Here is a 17,056-nt window from a genome sequence, read left to right on the forward strand (position 1 = left end):
GAAGATTCTTGTCTCAGCTTATGTAAGTAATCCTGGTGCTCCTTAACCATCTCCACGTGACATCCTGTGATTTGTTATCATTGCTATGAATATAGAAACACCAATACGTTTGTCAACACAACCACATTACATTCATGGTTAATAGAAAAATGAATCAATGTCATTGAACTGTAAATGCAGAAGTTGTGTTGATAAATGTGTTGGTGATACCAACATGTAGAACAAAGGATGTCATTGCTGATGCTAGATGGATGTTGGCTGAAAGCAGAGAATGCCAGGAAGATGTTTACCTGCTCTTAGTGACTACTCAAAGGCTCTGTGGATCATGAAAAGCTATGGACAACATTATGGAGAATGAGTATTCTGGAACACTTAATTGTGCTCATGGGGAACCTGTACATAGACCAAGAGACACTCATTTGAACAGAGCAGGAAGACACTGAATGGTTTAAAATCAGGAGACATGTGTGCCAGGGCTGTATTCTTTCACCATATACTTATTCAATCTGTAAACTGATAAACTGGATTATATGAAGAAGAACATGGCATCAGGATTGGAAGAAGACTCATTAACAACCTGTGATATGTAGATGATACAACCTTGCTTACTGAAAGGGAAGAGGACTTAAAATACTTACTGATGAAGATCAAAGACCACAGCCTTTGATATGGTTGCACCTCAATGTAAAGAAAACAAAAATCCTCACTACTTGACAATAAATAGTATCATGATAAAAGGAGAAAAGACCAAAGTTGTCAATGACTTCATTTTACTTGGATTCACCATTAACACTCACGGAAGCAGCAGTCAAGAAATCAAAGGATGTGCTATTTCTCAGAAACCATTTACAGGGTTGCTATGAGTAGGAATCGACGCAAAGGCACTAAACAACAGCAATGCATTAGGCAAATCTGCTGCACAAGAACTCTTTCAAGTGTTCAAGAGCAAAGATGTCAGTTTGAGGAGTAAGGTACGTCTGACCCAAGCCATGGTATTTTCACTAGCCTCATATTTACGTAAAGGTTAGACAATGAATAGGAAGACAATATAAGAATTGATGCATTTAAGTTAATGGTGTTGGAGAAGAATATTAAAAGTACCATGGACTGCCAGAAGAGCAAACGAATTTGTGTTGGAAGAAGTACAGTCAGATCTTAGAAGCCAAGATCTTGGCCAGACTTCCTCTCTCATTCTTCGGACATATTATTAGGAGGGACCCTGGAGAAGGACATCATGCTTGGTGAAGTTGAGGGTCAGCAAAATAGAAGACCCCCCAACGAGATCGGTTGGCACAGTGGCAAGAGCAATGGGCTGAAGACTAACAACAATTGTGAGGTTGAGACAGGACCAGGAAGTGTTTCCTTTTGTTGTGCATAAGTGAGTCAGAACCGACTTGGACTTGATGTCACCTAACAACAACAAATAGTGGTATTGATCTGTACCCCCAAGCAGCCCTGGTGGCACAAAGGTTAAGAGGTAGGCTGCTGCTAACTGCAAGGTTAAGGGTTTGAACGCATTCAGCAACTCTACAGGAGGAAGACCTGGTGATTACAGTGGGGCAGTTCCTGTCAGGCGGGGTTGGTATAAGTTGAAAATCAACTCCAAGACACTTAACAACATCTTTGCCCCATTTGTGCTGACTTCCTGTGTCTAATCTACTCTTTTTTACATCTCAAAAGTCATTAGCTTTAAAACACACCCACACTGATAAAGCATCATTAACATAACAAAGAAGACCTTATGCTCAATTGGCCTTATATCCACTGGTACATGGGTTAGATTCCAACACACACTTTTGGGGGAAAGCAATTTAACCCATATCACCTTTATGTACTTATTTTAATACCTCTATAGAAGTGATAATTACAAACAAACAAAAAACATAAACAAAACCAACCATCACTGCATCACTAAATCTACTTGAAATCATAGCATTTTAGAACATGAGGGAGCCTTGGACTCCATCTGGTCTACCTGGAGTATAGTCATCCCAGAAAAGCACCTGGTCTGAGCGGTTTTGATTCAGTACATCGTCCCCTCCCCTTCAGCACAAGACCTCTTCAGAGAGAACTTTCTCATGGGTTCGCCTTCCCTTTCAAAGATGTTATCAACAGGTATTACACCTATAAATGTAAGTATCTTGAGAAAGTAGTTTAATTTTGAACTTTCCTCTAAGAGTTATTCATCCATTTGCATTGGTGCGCCCATTAAGCAAAGCTTTTACTAAAGGAATTTTAAGGGTGTCCTCTTAGCATCTTCCTTTTATGTGGGTTTAGAAAGGCAAAGAAATGAAAACAGAAGCATCTAAAAAAGGTTACACCGCTGTATCACCTAGTTCACCACAATCCTCTAATAGTGCGTCAGATTCCTTGTGGCTTCCCAACTATTTAACAAAGTGATCTTTCATAAAATCCAATGTGGCACGTTCTGTCATCTTGCAGCAAAAATCCTGAGTGGTTCTTGATGAATAAATCACCAGCGGAGTACCTCTGCAAGGCTCTTTCCCTTGAAAAATAAACCCGTTAGGGATCTTCCCTTGCAAAAACAAACACTGGGCCCTAGTGTGGATTAGCTGAAAGGCCGCAGCCGTAACATTGAAGGTAATCTTTTCCTATGCCTTCCTGTAAAGGAACCATTTATTGAAACCCAAAGAGCATTTGCTCTAATTAACTGAAACCCCCAGCAATGCACGGACATCATGGGCCCTCAGTGGCCAAAATGTCCTGACTCAGAAAAAAACGATAGACACAATGGCTGGAGCCCAAACTTTCAATTCGTGTTTTCTCCCTCAAAGTCTTGATTGACTTAGGTGGTGAGATTTAGCGAGGGGAGAGGCGTGAACTGTAACAACACTAACCACTTATGAACTCTTTCCTCAGTCCTAGTTTAAAGATTAAGTTTCTCGAATTTCAGGGACCCGAATCGGCAGAGAAGAGCTTGATTGGAAATTCGCGCAGGCCTGAGGCGGCAGAGCGGCTGTTCTTTCAACAGGCGATTTGTTCTCCAGTCTGGGGCTCATTTCCATGCAAAGAGCCTGACATCAGAGCACCTTTTGTTGCTAAATGCTTTCTTTAGCTTCGAGGGGAGAGAGAGTCATGTGGAGCTGGAAGAGCTCATTCTGAAGAGAGGGGTCCCAGGGAGCTGCTCCCAGGTCCCTGAGGCACCGGAGTCACCTCTGCGGGGCGCTGCCCAGACTCGCTGCAGCCACAACTCGCGCGCCTTAGTCGGTTGGTCGCCGTCACAGGAAGCACCGCCTTGGCAGTGGGTTGACTTGCTCCCGGGCGGGCAGAATTCCCCGCCGTAGAGCCCAGTGGTGCGGACTTTGCCTTCTGCTACCCTGCGGCCCGGTGGAGTTGGGGTGGGAAAGTTTCTAGAGTTGTCAGTTGTGCGCGCAGTTTATGGCCACCTAGAGCCCCGGTGCGGTCGCCGGCCAGGAACCCCGCGGGATAGGTGGGCCAGCGGGGGATGCGGCGCGGAGGCGCGACTCGCTGACTCTCGCTGGCTGGTACGGCTTGGGCGCCCCGGGGACCCAGACGCCAGCCCCCCGTGTGCGCCGCGGCCATGGAGGACGCGGGAGCAGCTGGCCCCGAGCCGGAGCCAGAGCCTGCGTGTGAACCCGAGCCGGAGTCCGAGTCCGAGCTGGGCACTGGCATGTCCGGGGCGTTCTCCCAACTCTGGACGGATGTGATGGGAATTCTGGTGAGTTACCTGGGGAGGCGGGAAGCACTGGGAAGATTGCACGGGAGCCCGCAGTGCAGGGCACCCCAATGAAAAGGGGAGTCTCCTTCTCGCTCTCTGATTTGGCCCCTTTCCTCGTCAACGTTTTCCTTCGCTTGCTCTGGCTGTTCGGGGGTTAAACAGTCATTGTATAGGATTTCAACCCCTAATTAAAAAATAGCCAGTCACAGATCACATTGAGGATATTTTTTAAACGATCGATCCAGTATGGTGTTCCACAGTTTAATCTGGGACACCTGCTGGAAAGTTGACTTGGAAAAAGACAAGGCATCTTCAGAGTGAATGTAAATAAAGAGTGTTTGACCCTGTACTTTCATAGTCAGCTTTGGGAAGAGGCTGATGTCCCTGGTGTTTATCTCTTCTCCATTTGCCTGATCATGAGGGGAAAAGCAACATTTCCTCAATCAGCAACACCAGCCAAAGTTTACGCTGTGTGTTTTCAGTGTTTCAACGCTTAGAATGACAGGATATTGGTTGTGAAATGTTTGATACTAGAAACAATGGGACTTATTTTGTTAAATTTGTACTGTCATGTGCTTTGAAATGTCCAGTGCTTAAAAACGCCCATAGATTTGGCATAATTTCTGAAATGAGTTCTCCAGTACAGAGGATGAAGCTTTTACTTGCTCAGGATTTTCATGCCTTGGGGAATTCGTAGATTTGCTTTGGTGCTGCTGAATGTCAGCAGGTAGATTGAGATCAGAGTGTGAGGACATGTTGTTCTATACATGGAGACATGTTGTACTATACATTGAAAGGTCAGTTTTCATTTACAGAGTTTGAAATGGCCAGGTGTGCACATCATGGAAAAATTACTCTAGATTTACTCTGAAATCTTTTATTTTTCTAATGAGAGAAGGTGTAGTTTTTAAGAAAAACACTCCTTTTTGGAAATGATAAACAGTGTATAATTTTTTTTAGCATAGTATTAAGTGCTTGAATTTGGGAGTGAGTTAAGTGCTGTAGAGTTCAGCTCTTTATAGGGTTTCCAAGGCTGTAGTTTTTTTTCTTTGTTTGTTTTTTAAGTTTTTACTATGAATTGAGTGAAAGTTTACAGGGCAGAGCATCAGTTTTACATTCAACAAATCATATACTCTGTTTCATTACAATGATCATAATCCCCTCAATGTACCATCAGTTAACAGTTTTTCTCTTTCATTTTAGCTTTTTAAAATAATAAAAAAAAAACAACTCAGTCATATATAATAATTTACACCACTAAAGGGCATATTCTGCAAGTCTGCCTCCTGGCACCAGCTCTCAGTCCCTCTCTTTCCATGAATCTATAGTCCTCAGCTGCTTCATCTCTGCCTCCATCACTGCTGTTTCTCTGGATAAGGTCCCACATTCCACTTGTGGTCTTCTCCCTTGATGGTCCTAAGGTCCTGTTTCTAGACTGCAAGATTAACTGCAAGATTAACTCCCCCGTTTTTGTTACAAAACTTCTACCTTTACAGTTGTGACAGTTGCAGTTAGTCATAATAACAATTAATCACTATTGAGTCATAAGAATCTTATCCCCATCTCTTTTTATCAGACCCATCTAGATAAGATGAAAACTATTCAGTAGGGACTCTATCTCCCCCACCACACACACACTCTTAAACTAAACTCTCTCTTGAAACACTGTAAGCCAGTCACTTCGTGCCTTTATCACCACCTCATTTTAGGTAGCTAATGTCTAAGTTGCCTGTTTCTATCATCCCTGTACAGAGGGGATGGGATTGCAAGGCTGCAGATTTTTGGAAGACATAAAGCCTCATCTTTCTCCCAAGGAGCAGCTGGTGGGCTTGAACCACCTGTCTTGTGGTTCCCAGTGTAGTGTTTATCCTACAGTGCTATCACGCTCCCTGCAAGTGAGTTGTTCTGACTCATTGTATAGTGTTTCCAAGGAGTTGCTGGTGAGTTTGAACCGCCAACTCTTGTGGTTCAAAACTATCTTGTGGACCAGTGCTTTATTCCACAGCGCCATACCAGGAGTGGGTTAGCCAGGGTTAAATCCTAACTCTTCAGTGAACAGTCTGCATGATTTTGGCCAAGGGATTTAAACCCTCTGATACTCACTTTTACTATCTGAGAAATGAGGAAAGGAAAATTTGCTTCTTGGGTTTTCTGAGGTTTAGGCAAGTTGATGCATGTCAGTGTTCAGCATAGTGCTCAGCATATAGTAGGTGCTCAGTAAATGATAGCTCTGTTTTTTCCACCCTGCAATCAGAGTCTCACATCTCAGCTCTCCAGATATTCCTAGTTCAAGGCCCAGGTATTATTCTATTTCAGGTGTCCATTGGCATGTTTGATTATTACTGTTCAGAGAAGAAAGGAACGTTGGTCAAAGATCTCCATCTGCTCTTCTCACTCTCTAGTATTTTTAAAATGTATGGTGTGGCACTGTGCGCTAATGCGTCCAACTGCAAAGTCGTTTAAACTGCAAGGTCGGTGGTTCAAGCTCCCCAGTTGCTCCTTGGAAACCCTATACTGGGTCACTATGGGTCTGAATCAATTTGATGACACTTAAAAACAGCAACAATATATATCATTTGAATTGAAAAGCTGTGTTTTACATTATCCGAATATTAGGGATATGGATATGATCCTTCACTGGAATTTCAAAAAAAACAAACAAACTCAGAGTGTGTTAAAATCAGGTTTAGAGTTTATGTCTTAAGTTCATTGGCCAGGAAGTCTATGTGTAACTCTTCAGTCTTTAGGAAAATGGATTGGATAATTATGGGAGATTTTACACATTGCATCCCTTGCTAGGGTATAGGTTGGGGCGCCGAAGGCATTGGCTCAAATTGAAGCAGGAACTCAAGGCTATTTGGAGTGTTAGCAGGTGACGTTCTCTGAAGATTGTCATTTTCCTAATAGATTCCAGCACTGTGGGGTCAGTTGCAGCACTGTGTTATTTGGCTGACTTAGAAGATAGGGCGGGTCTCAAGGAGTTGAAACCTGTTATTCAAAGGGCAGATGCAAGAGAAAAGAAACTATGTACTTCTCACAGAGCTAATGGTTCATGTGAGGTTGGTAAGAATGTGGAAAGCTCATCCCAAACAGGTTATGTTCTCTTGAGTTTCCCCATCCTTTGTATAACCTTATTTTTGCTGGGGGGAAATCCTGGGTGTTAATTCTCCTCCTTGGTAAAATTTAGATGGGAAATAATGGCCTTACTTCTCTTTTGTACATGTCTGTAGGAAGACACTACGTTTAAAGGGAGCCTATTCATTAAACTAGTAGAAAGCTGTCAACCAAGTGTTTATAAGAAAACCTGTCTTTGAGGAAATATATTAAGACACCACACTGACTGTTGACTTTCTCTGTTCTTACTGAAATCAAAGACAGCATCAACTCTGTTTTATATTTAAACTATGGGTTTTTGCCATCAGTGTCCACCTAGACCAGTAAAGTGAGTTGACCCTGGTGATAACTGTCATTTTGGAGCCCCCCAGTGACCCTCACCATCAGGAGCTGAATGTGCTAATAGGCCATAGAAACATAACCTTGCTCAGCAATAAAATGCCATTTAAAAGATGCCTTGTCAATACAGATGTTCAGGAGACGGAATCAAAAGTGCTGGAGGAGTTATGTGTCTAGGTACTGGACTGTTAGCCACAGGTTGGTGGTTTAAGCCCACCAGCTGCTCTTCAAAAACCCTATGCAGCAGAGGTCCACAGGTTAGGTAAGGCCCATGAAATCATTTGGTCTGGCCTTTCCAAGGTAACTGCAATTCCAGCCCTCACGTTGTTGTTGTTGTTGTTGTTAAGTGCCGTCTAGTTGCATTGTTGTTATTGGGAAGTGCCATCGAGTTGATTCCGACCCATAGTGACCCTGTATAGGGTTTCCAAGGAGCAGCTGGTAAGCTTGAACCGCCGACCTTGCAGTTCAAATGGCTTTGCAGTCTGGTGCATTACCCCACAGCACCACACCAGGACTCCTTAGGGGTGAGTTAATTAAATGCTTGACCAAATATAGCAGGCTCATTTTTTTAAAAAAGCTTTTATTGTGAATTCAGTGATAGATTACATGGGAGAACATCAGTTTTGCATTCATCCTATCGTATTTTGTTTCATTGCAATGATTACAATCCCCTCCATGCGTCATTGTTCAACAGTATTTGCTTCTATTCCCCCTGTTTTTCTTTTGTTTTTTATGTACACAAAAACACTAAGGAATATGTAGACATTTAAACAGCTCAAGGGCACATTTTGCAAGCCTAGCAGGCTAATGTTTAAATTGATAATTTTGTATGGCCCCCTAATGATGTTATAACTTTTGGCAGAAAAGAGATGCCCCACCTCTGCTATGGAGTCAAGTCCTGGTGTGGTGCTGTAGGATAAGCATTTGACTTTAAGGTCAGTTTGAACCGCAAGGTTGGCGGTTCAAACTCACCAGCTGCTCCTCCGTTGTAGGATCGCTATGAGTGTGAGATGATCCAAAGGCATTTAACAATAACAACCCCTGCTATATAGGGTAACTATGAATCGGAACCTACTCAAAGGCTCTTAACAACAACAACCCTGGCTTTGTACAGTCACTATGAGTCAGGATCTACTCCACAGCACTGAACAACAGCAGCAGCATACCTAAGAGTTCAAGCACAGTCACGACTTAGATTCTTCTACATGTCAAAGTCAAAGAGCTCGGGTAGCATAGTGGTTACAAATCAGGCTGTGAACTGCAAGGTCAGCAGTTCAAAACTCCCAGCCTCTCCGCGGGAGAAAGACGAGGCTTTCTGCTCCAGTAAAGATTTACATCCTGGGAAACCCCGTATAGGGTTGCTATGAGTTGGAACTGACTCCATGGCACATAACCACCACCACCACATGTCAAAGTCAAGTGTCACAGCTTTCTTAGATAAAAATACTTTTCAGGTGCATGTCCGTTTCTGACAGGACAGAACAATTACAGACATCTGTGTGTCCAGGGACTTGGTTGGTTTTAAACCAGTGAGGGGGTGTTGCCCAAGAGATGGAAACCCAAACTACAATTCACTGCCCTCATGGCAACCCTACAGGACAGAGAAGTACCCCCTATAGTTTTCAAGGCTGTCAGTCTTGTTGTAGACAGACTGCCACATCTTTCTCCCATGGGGCAGCTAGTGGGTTTAAACCACCAGTTAGCAGTGCAGCGCTTAACTGTTGGGCCACCAGGGCTTCTTCTGAGAACTATCGTTGTCAAGTGCCATCGAGCCGATTCTGAGTAAAATTCTATACTAGTGACCCGTATAAAGAGTTCCAGAGGAGTAGCTGATGGGTTTGAACTGCTGACCTTGTGGTTAACAGTTGAATATCTATCCTACAGCACCATATTCCAAGAGTGGAAGAGCTCAGTAAATCTGGGATGGTTGTTTGAATGTATTAGGACACGTTCTGCATCAAAATGAATTCAATCCATGCCCAATTTAGTACCAAGTAGTTGCTTTTAGATAATTTTTAACAATGTGCTCATTTAGAGAAGAAAAAATACTATAATTTATGGCATGAAAATGTTTGACTAGCGCTAGAATGAACTTTGGGTTCTCATAATGAATGCTAATAAGTGAATATTTAAATAGACTTAGAATTAAGAGAAGTTGAGCTTTACAAAAACTGGATTGTGAGTGCCTGGAAAGGAGGGTCAGATGGCGTTCATTTTTCTATTTCCAGTAAGTGCTTGTAGCTGGATGAAGAACTTAGTTTTGTTGAATGATAAAGGGAAAAACTATGTACTTCTTGAATGCAGAAGCAACATAAAAACTGGGGCACAGTTACGAAGATGTTAGTAAATTCTATTTATGTTCCTACTACAGTTGGGCAGTTTCATCAGGTGGGCTAAAATTAAAATGCTGGCCCTTCTGCTGGAAACAGTAATGATCAATTGCAAAAGGTTTGCAATCAAACCATGTCACTCCTGTGAAATGTCATTTTATTCACCGAGTCTTTTGACATCTGTGGGCTTTCTAAGATGTTTTCTGAGCATATCACCTTTGAGGTTGAAAGGGTTCCGTGTCTGCCTGGAGGTGTAAAAGGAGTTAGAATCCTGTGGGATTTTACACTTTTATCTCTCACTCCGTGGTTGCAGACATAACATTTCTTTTTTAGGGGTGGTAGTTGTTTTTCAGAGTAGGAATTGCCAAGGTTACTAGATATGAAGGGTTCTTCATGTTTCTGATTCTCTGTTTATTAAATTGTGGTGGTGATTTAGCTTCTGCCTTCAGAATCTGACAACTCAAAACATTGAACCTGGCCTCCTGGGCACTTGGTCTTTAGAGCTACTTACTTGTTAACTAAGGAGCTCTGAGAGCCAGCTCCAGTAGCTTAGTGGTTATGAGTCGGGCTGCTAATCTCAAGGTCAGCAGTTCAAAACTACCAGCTGTTCCGCTAGAGAAAGAGGAGGCTTTCTGCTCCTGTAAAGATTTATAGCCTCTCGAAAACCCTATGCAGTGTCACTAAGAGTCGGAAACGACTCCAAGGCACACCACCACCATCCTGTGGTAACTAAGGACTCCTGGTGGTGCAGTGGTTAAGTGCTCATCTGCTAACTGACAGGTCCTTGGTTTGAACCTACCAGCTGCTCTTGTAGGAGAAAGATGCAGCCGTCTGCTTCCATAAAGATTTACAAAATTGGAACTTCTATGGGGAGTGCTCCTCTATCTTGTAGGTCCCTAGGAATTGGGATTGATCAGCTAGCAATGGGTTTTGTTTTTGTATTGTTTTTAAATGTTAACTGGAGGGGGAGGGGAGAGGGTTTAGTACTGTTGTTTTGCAATGCACAGCACCCCCACCCCACCCCCGCCAACCTTAAACTTCCTCAGTTCCTACAATTTACAGCCATTTTCCTACAGTGACTAATAAATAACCATTGTATGGGGAGCCTCCCCTACTCCAGTTCCTAGGCAGGCTACGGTGAAGTTGGTAGCTGTCTTCGTCCACAGAGCAGTAGGTTTAGTCCTACCTTGTTATTTACTGTGCTTTTTTTTAAAACCTTTGTTGTTTTTGGCAAAGTGTGGGGGAGGGGAGAAGCAATTGAGACCCTTAGGGGGCTTTTGAAAGCAATTCATTTAACTCTTCTCTTGAGAGCTGCCTTACTTTCAATCTGTAAACTGATGATTTAATTAATTGTATGTCCTGGAATTTGAGAGTCAACTCCAGTTTCAAATATTCTGACTTCATCTTTATTTATGTTCCTTTTAGCCTGCTGAGAGCCTTACAGCTTTCCTAAGTGGGGACATGGCTGAGTGATGTGATGTGAAGGATGGGAGGGAACTTGGAGCAGCTCTCAGCACCTTCCTGTGGAGGAATGGAAGGGTCTAGAGGGTAGTGATTCATTCAAGGTAGCTAAATGGAGACCAGAACCTAGGGATTATGACACAGTTAATTTCTCTAGTAATTTTGGTTCAGACGGCTAAACCTTTTCCTGGGAAAGGAGACCACCTATGCTTAATGAAGTTAATGAAGCTCTTGGTGTGGGACTGGATTGCTAACTGCAAGGTCAGGAGTTCAAACCCACCAGCCGCTCCTTGGATATGCTGTGCAGGGTAGCTGTGAGCCAGAACTGACTCCACAGCATATAACAACAGCATACTCAATGTAGAGTAATATCACTGACCTTTCTCTTTCATGCTCTGTGCTGGACTGTAAGGTCAGACTGAACCACAAGGTAAGAGGTTCAAGCTCACTAGCCGCTCTTTGGAAAGTACTATACAATGTCGATATGAGTTGGAACCAACTCGACAGCACTTAACAACAACACAACAATCTTTATAGAAGCAGACCACAGGCCTTTTCCCACAGTTCTTCTGAGTGAGTTCAAACCATTTTCCCCAGCCAGGGACCTACTTTCTCCAATTTTGGATCTGGAAGTAAAGCTCTGTGGAGAAGGGGAGGCCCTAGGAGACTGTACCTGCAAATACTGAAACCAGGTGCTGGGCCCTGATTAGGCCTTAAATTCTCTCAATCTCTGTGACTGGTGCGGAGAGTTGACCATGCGTATCTTAAATTACAGAGAGTCTGTGGAAAAATTAAGCTTTGAATCTTGTGTTAGTTTCCTATAATTACACCCAGTTGCAATTTTAAGGATCCCTGGTAGCACTGTGAATAAAGCTTTTGGGTTGTTAACCTTAGGATTGGTTGTTCAAACCCACCAGCCACTCCATGGGTGAAAGATGAGGCTGTTTGCTTCCATAAAGATTTCGTCAGGGAAAACCCTCAGGAGCAGCTAGCTCTGTGCTGTTGTGTTGGAATTAATTAGATGGCATTGGCTTTGGTTTTGAGTTGTTGTTGTTGTTGTTAAGTGCCGTCGAATCGGTTCCGACCCATAACAACCCTGTACAGGGTTTCCGAGGCTGTAAATCTTTTCTCCCGTGGATCAGCTGGTAGTTTCGAACTGCTGACCTTAAAGTTCACAGCCCAATTCATAACCACCACGTTGTTTTGAGTAAGTTGTTGCAATTCTGTAGTTTGTTCATTTACTTACCTATTGAAATATTTATTGGCTCTCATATTTTTGGTGTAAGCTAATAATAGAAATATTAGCAGTACATATCCCTGACTTCTAGAAAGGTATAGTTTTGCAGGAAAAACAGTCTCTTCCTTCCCTACTCCCATAAAACACAATCTCACAGCGAAGTGGCCAGAAGCTAAATGGGCAGTGTTCCATAGGTTCAGAAATTCCTTTCAATTTTGGCCCTGGCAGACGATTAGGAAGGAATCATGGGAGGAAGGGTGTTCTGGGCAGAGGAGGCTCCAGGGAGAAACCATTGCAGAATATAAACCAACTCCTGGTAGGTTCCCTTCTGCGTTAAAAAAAAGTGTCTTATTTCAGTGTGGGTGATGGGATGGAGTTGCAAAAGTGTGGAGGAAGAAAGCTACTTTAATGATGCAGACAAGAGCTAATGACAGCCTGACCACCATGTTTGTGAATCACGTCCATTATCTGTCGTCGAACATCCGTCAGGTCCAGCATTTTACTCCACATCTATCAGTTAACAAGGACTGCTGCGTGGTAACTCTTATGCAAGTCTTTTAAGCTCTAGAGTGGGCTGACTTAATACAAGAAAATCTTAGAGCTGCTTGCTGTATGTCTGGTGAGTTTTTTGCCTCCTAAGATTCGCTCATATCTCTCATTCTCACACACACATACATATATGTATGCACATCAGTCTGTCTATTTAATTGGAGAGAATGCTATGATTTCTTAAAGAGGAGAATTATTACTTACATGCACCCAAAGCTATGGTGTTAAGTGCCATTGAGTCGATTCCGACTCATAGCCACCCTGTATCGGGTTTCCAAGAAATGGCTAGTGGGTTTGAATCACCAACCTGTGGTTATCAGTCCAGAGCTTATTATACAGTACCACAGCAGAACTCCACCCAAAGCTATAACTAAACGATGTTTTAAGTCCATCTTTTAAAAGGTAATATTAGAGAACTGTGAAGTACAGGAAAAGTTGTGCAAAATTCATAAGGAATTCTACAGCTCAATTCTTACACAAGAGGTAAGAGCAGACTCTGTCGTCATTGTTGTTAGGTGCTGGTGAGTTGGTTCTGACTCAGTGATCCCAGTGCACAACAGAACGTATCACTGCCAGGTCCTGCCTGTTGTTGCCACTGTGTCAACCCATCTTGTTGGGGGTCTTTCTTTTTTTTTTTGTTTTGACCCTCCACTTTTCAACCATGATATTCTTCTCCAGAGATTTCTCTCTCCTGACTACAGGGCCAAAGAATGAGAGATAAAGTCTCACCATCATCCTTCTAAGGAGCCTTTCTGGTTGTACTCTTTCCAAGACAAACTTACCATGTGGCAGTCCATGGAACTTCAATATTCTTCACCAAGACAATAGTTCAGGTGCATCTAATCATCTACAGTCTTCCTTATTCACTCACTAATTTTCACATGCATGTGAGATGATTCATTTGGTATTTTCAATAACCTCATATGCATGCGAAAGCTGGTCAGTGAATAAGGAAGACCGTAGAAGAATTGATGCTTTTGAGTTATGGTGTTGGAGGAGAATACTGAAAGTGCCATGGGTTGCCAAAAGAACCAACAGATCTGTGTTGGAAGAAGTGCAGCCAGAGTGTTCTTTGGAGGCCAGGATGGCCAAACTTCGTCTCTCATACTTCAGACATAGTGTCAGGAGGGACCAGTCGCTGGAGAAGGATATCATGTTTGGTAAGATGGAGGGTCAGAGAAAAAGAGAAAGACCCCAAGCGAGATGAATAAACAAAGTGGCAGCATCAATGGGCTCAAGCATGGCAACAATTGTGAGGTTGGCCCAGGACCAGGCAGTGTTTTGTTTTGTTATGTATATAGTCAGTAAGAGTTGGTACCAACTCGATGGCACCTAACAACAACAACAACAACAACAACAACGAGATGATTGAATATATCATGTCTTGGGTCAGGCTTACTGTAGTCCTCAAAGTGACATCTTTGCTTTTTAACACTTGAAGAAGTTTTTTTCAGCAGATTTGCCTAATGAAATATGTCATTTGATTTGTTGGCTGCTGCTTCCTTGAGTGTTGATTCTAGATTCAAACAAAATGAAGTCTTAGACAACTTCAATCTTTTCTCCATTTATCATGATGGTATTTCTTGGTCCAGTTGTGAAAGTTTTTGCTTTCTTTATATTGAGGTGCAACCCATACTGAAGACTACAGCTGAAGGATGGTCTTTCATCGTCATCAGTAAGTATTTTAAATCCTTTTCACTTTCAGTAAGCAAGATTGTATCATCTGCAGGTCACAGGTTGTTAATGAGTCTTCCTCCAATCCTAAAGTGACTTTCTGTATATAATACAATTTCTCATGTTATTTGCTCATCATACAGATTGAATAAGTAGGGCAAAAGGATATAACTCTGGTGCACAACTTTCCTGATTTTAAGCCATTCAGTGTCCCTTTGTTCTGATGACTGCCTCTTGCTGTATTTACAGATTCCTTATGAGCACAATTAAGTGTTCTGAAATATTTAAATTTTTTCAATGTCATCCATTGTTTGTCATGATCCACATAGTTAAATGCCTTTGAGTAGTCAGTAAAGCACAAATAAATGTAGTTCTGATATTTTTCTTGATTTCAAGCAAGATCCATCTGATATCACCATTGATATATATCCGTTATCCCACATTATCTACTGAATCTGGCTTGAATTTCTGACAGTTCCCTGTGGGTGTACAGTTACAGCCAGTTTTGAATGATCTTCAGCAAAAATTTAATGGCATGAGATATTGATGATATTGTTCAATGATTTTTGCATTCTGTTGGGTTACCTTTCTTTGGAATGCACATAAATAGGGATGTCTTCCAATTGATTGGCCAGGTAACTATCTTCCAAATGTCTTCACATAAACTAATGGGTGCTTCCAACCCTGCATCAGTTTGTTGACACATTTCAGTTGGTTTTCCATCAGTCCTTGGAGCCCTGTTTTTCACCAATGCCTTCAGTGCAGATTGAAGTTCTTCCTTCTACACCTTAGTTTCTTGATCATCCTGAAATGATTGAACATCCACCAATTATTTTTGATGCAGTGATTTCTATTCTTCTATTCTTTTTTGATGAGGTATTCAATATTTTGCCCATTTGTTTTTGTTGTTAAGTGCTGTCAAGTCAGTTCCTACTCGTAGTGACCTGTATAGGGTTTCTGAGGAGAGGCTGGTGAGTTTTAACTGCTGACTTTGCAGTTCAAACCAACCTTGAGGTTGAGTACTTACCCTATGACACCACACCATAGAATCCTTCAATATTGCAATTGGAGGCTTGACTTTTTTCTTCAGTTCTTTCAGCTTGAGAAATGCTGAGTGTGTTTGTTCATTTTGGTTTTCTAAATATGCATTTTAGGTATTTATATATATATAAACTTTAAATTTTGAACTAACTGCAGGTTTGCAAAGAAGTTTGCACAGATGATACACCAAGATTCTGTATCCCTTTCATCAAGCTTCTTCAAATGTTTAACAGCTTCCATATTCTCAGTACAGTTGTCTAACCAAGGAAATTGATCTTTATACAAGAGGATCTAGGTTATTCTTTAAGAATGTTGTGGTGCTACTTGTTAGCCTTGGGTTGCAGACAACATCACAACTCCAAGGTGATAGATGTTGTCCTCACCTAGATTTACATGTATCTTTCTCATTGTACATGAAATTGATCTAAAATTAGTGACTTACAATGGGCAGAGGCAAAGGTGATAGGAACAGAATTGCCATTTGTCAAAAAGGTATGCTCATTTACTTATTAATTTACTTTTGGTATTGAAACCTCAAAACCGTGGGTCTGTTCCTCATTAGCTTTGCTTCTAGCCAGCTGTCTAGGGTCCCATCTTTGTTCCATAAAAGGTTTCACTGGAAACCGCATGAATTCTTTATGAGAAAGACCATCTCATGGAGATAAAACTGAGCTTGTCTTTTTCTTGTATGCCAAGTCACATAATGCAGATGTCTTCATCCAAGGGATTGGATACCTAGGCATTCTGGTGTTTCTGAGATGCAGAAGAGAAAAGCTTGATAATAGGATAGTTTTTCCTCTCGATAAACATCATCATTATGATGATTTCACCTCTGGAGGGATCTCCAATGTCTTTCCAAAATGGTTGGTGAAAATGTTAATATGTTTGTATGTATAATGAATGTTCTTCATACTGTTGTTTCATGTGTATAGTTTGTCCATTGACATACACGCTGGTCTTTTCCTTGGGCGGGGGGAGGGGGATCTTAAGGTGCATTATTGCTTTTAGTGCTTCATTTGTTAGTTTGGTTTTGTTTCAGGGAAGATCCACTATTATGTCTTTAGTTGGTTGTGGCTTCATTCTGTCTCTTGGCTTGCAAGTAATAGTGAAAATAAAGGTGAAAGAAAAAGAAATACATTCTTAGAGTCATGTGATTTTAACTAAAAGTGCCATTGAAAAGCAGGATATAAACAATGTCAATATGATTCCAGAACTATAGCTACTTAAAAAAATGTATCTTTTTTTTAAGTCAGTTCCAACTCACAGGGACCCTGTACAGAGTTTCCAAGGAACACTGACCTTGCAGTTCAGACCGACCTGTAGTCAAGTGCTTATCCTACAGTGCAAATGTATCTTGTTGTTGTTAAGTGCTGTAGAGTTGGTTCTGACTCATAGTGACCCTGTATAGGGCTTCCAAAGAGCGATTGGTGAGTTTGAACCACCAACCTTGCAGTTCAAACCTACCTTGCAGTTGAGTGCTTATCCTATGGTGCCACACCAGGACTCCAAAATACATCTTAGACGGCATGATTGTGTTGGCCTTCAGTACTTTGCAGGGATGTGGGGGGAACATTTTTTTTGTCAAAATTTCTAACAACATTCATGGGCCAT

General features: G+C 41.9%; 1 protein-coding gene across 1 annotated transcript in view; it reads left to right on the plus strand.

Moving 5' to 3' along the window:
- Positions 1-3,562: 3,562 nt before the first annotated feature.
- Positions 3,563-17,056, plus strand: part of SASH1 (SAM and SH3 domain containing 1) — a 237,295-nt gene continuing 223,801 nt past the window's right edge. Inside the window, exon 1 of the mRNA XM_006872057.1 lies at positions 3,563-3,700. Within this exon, the coding sequence (XP_006872119.1) occupies positions 3,563-3,700 (138 nt within the window). The remainder of the gene's footprint in view (positions 3,701-17,056) is intronic.

This window comes from Chrysochloris asiatica, unplaced genomic scaffold (assembly GCF_000296735.1).
Source record: "Chrysochloris asiatica unplaced genomic scaffold, ChrAsi1.0 scaffold00182, whole genome shotgun sequence".
In the NCBI taxonomy this organism is placed as follows: Eukaryota; Metazoa; Chordata; class Mammalia; order Afrosoricida; family Chrysochloridae; genus Chrysochloris; species Chrysochloris asiatica.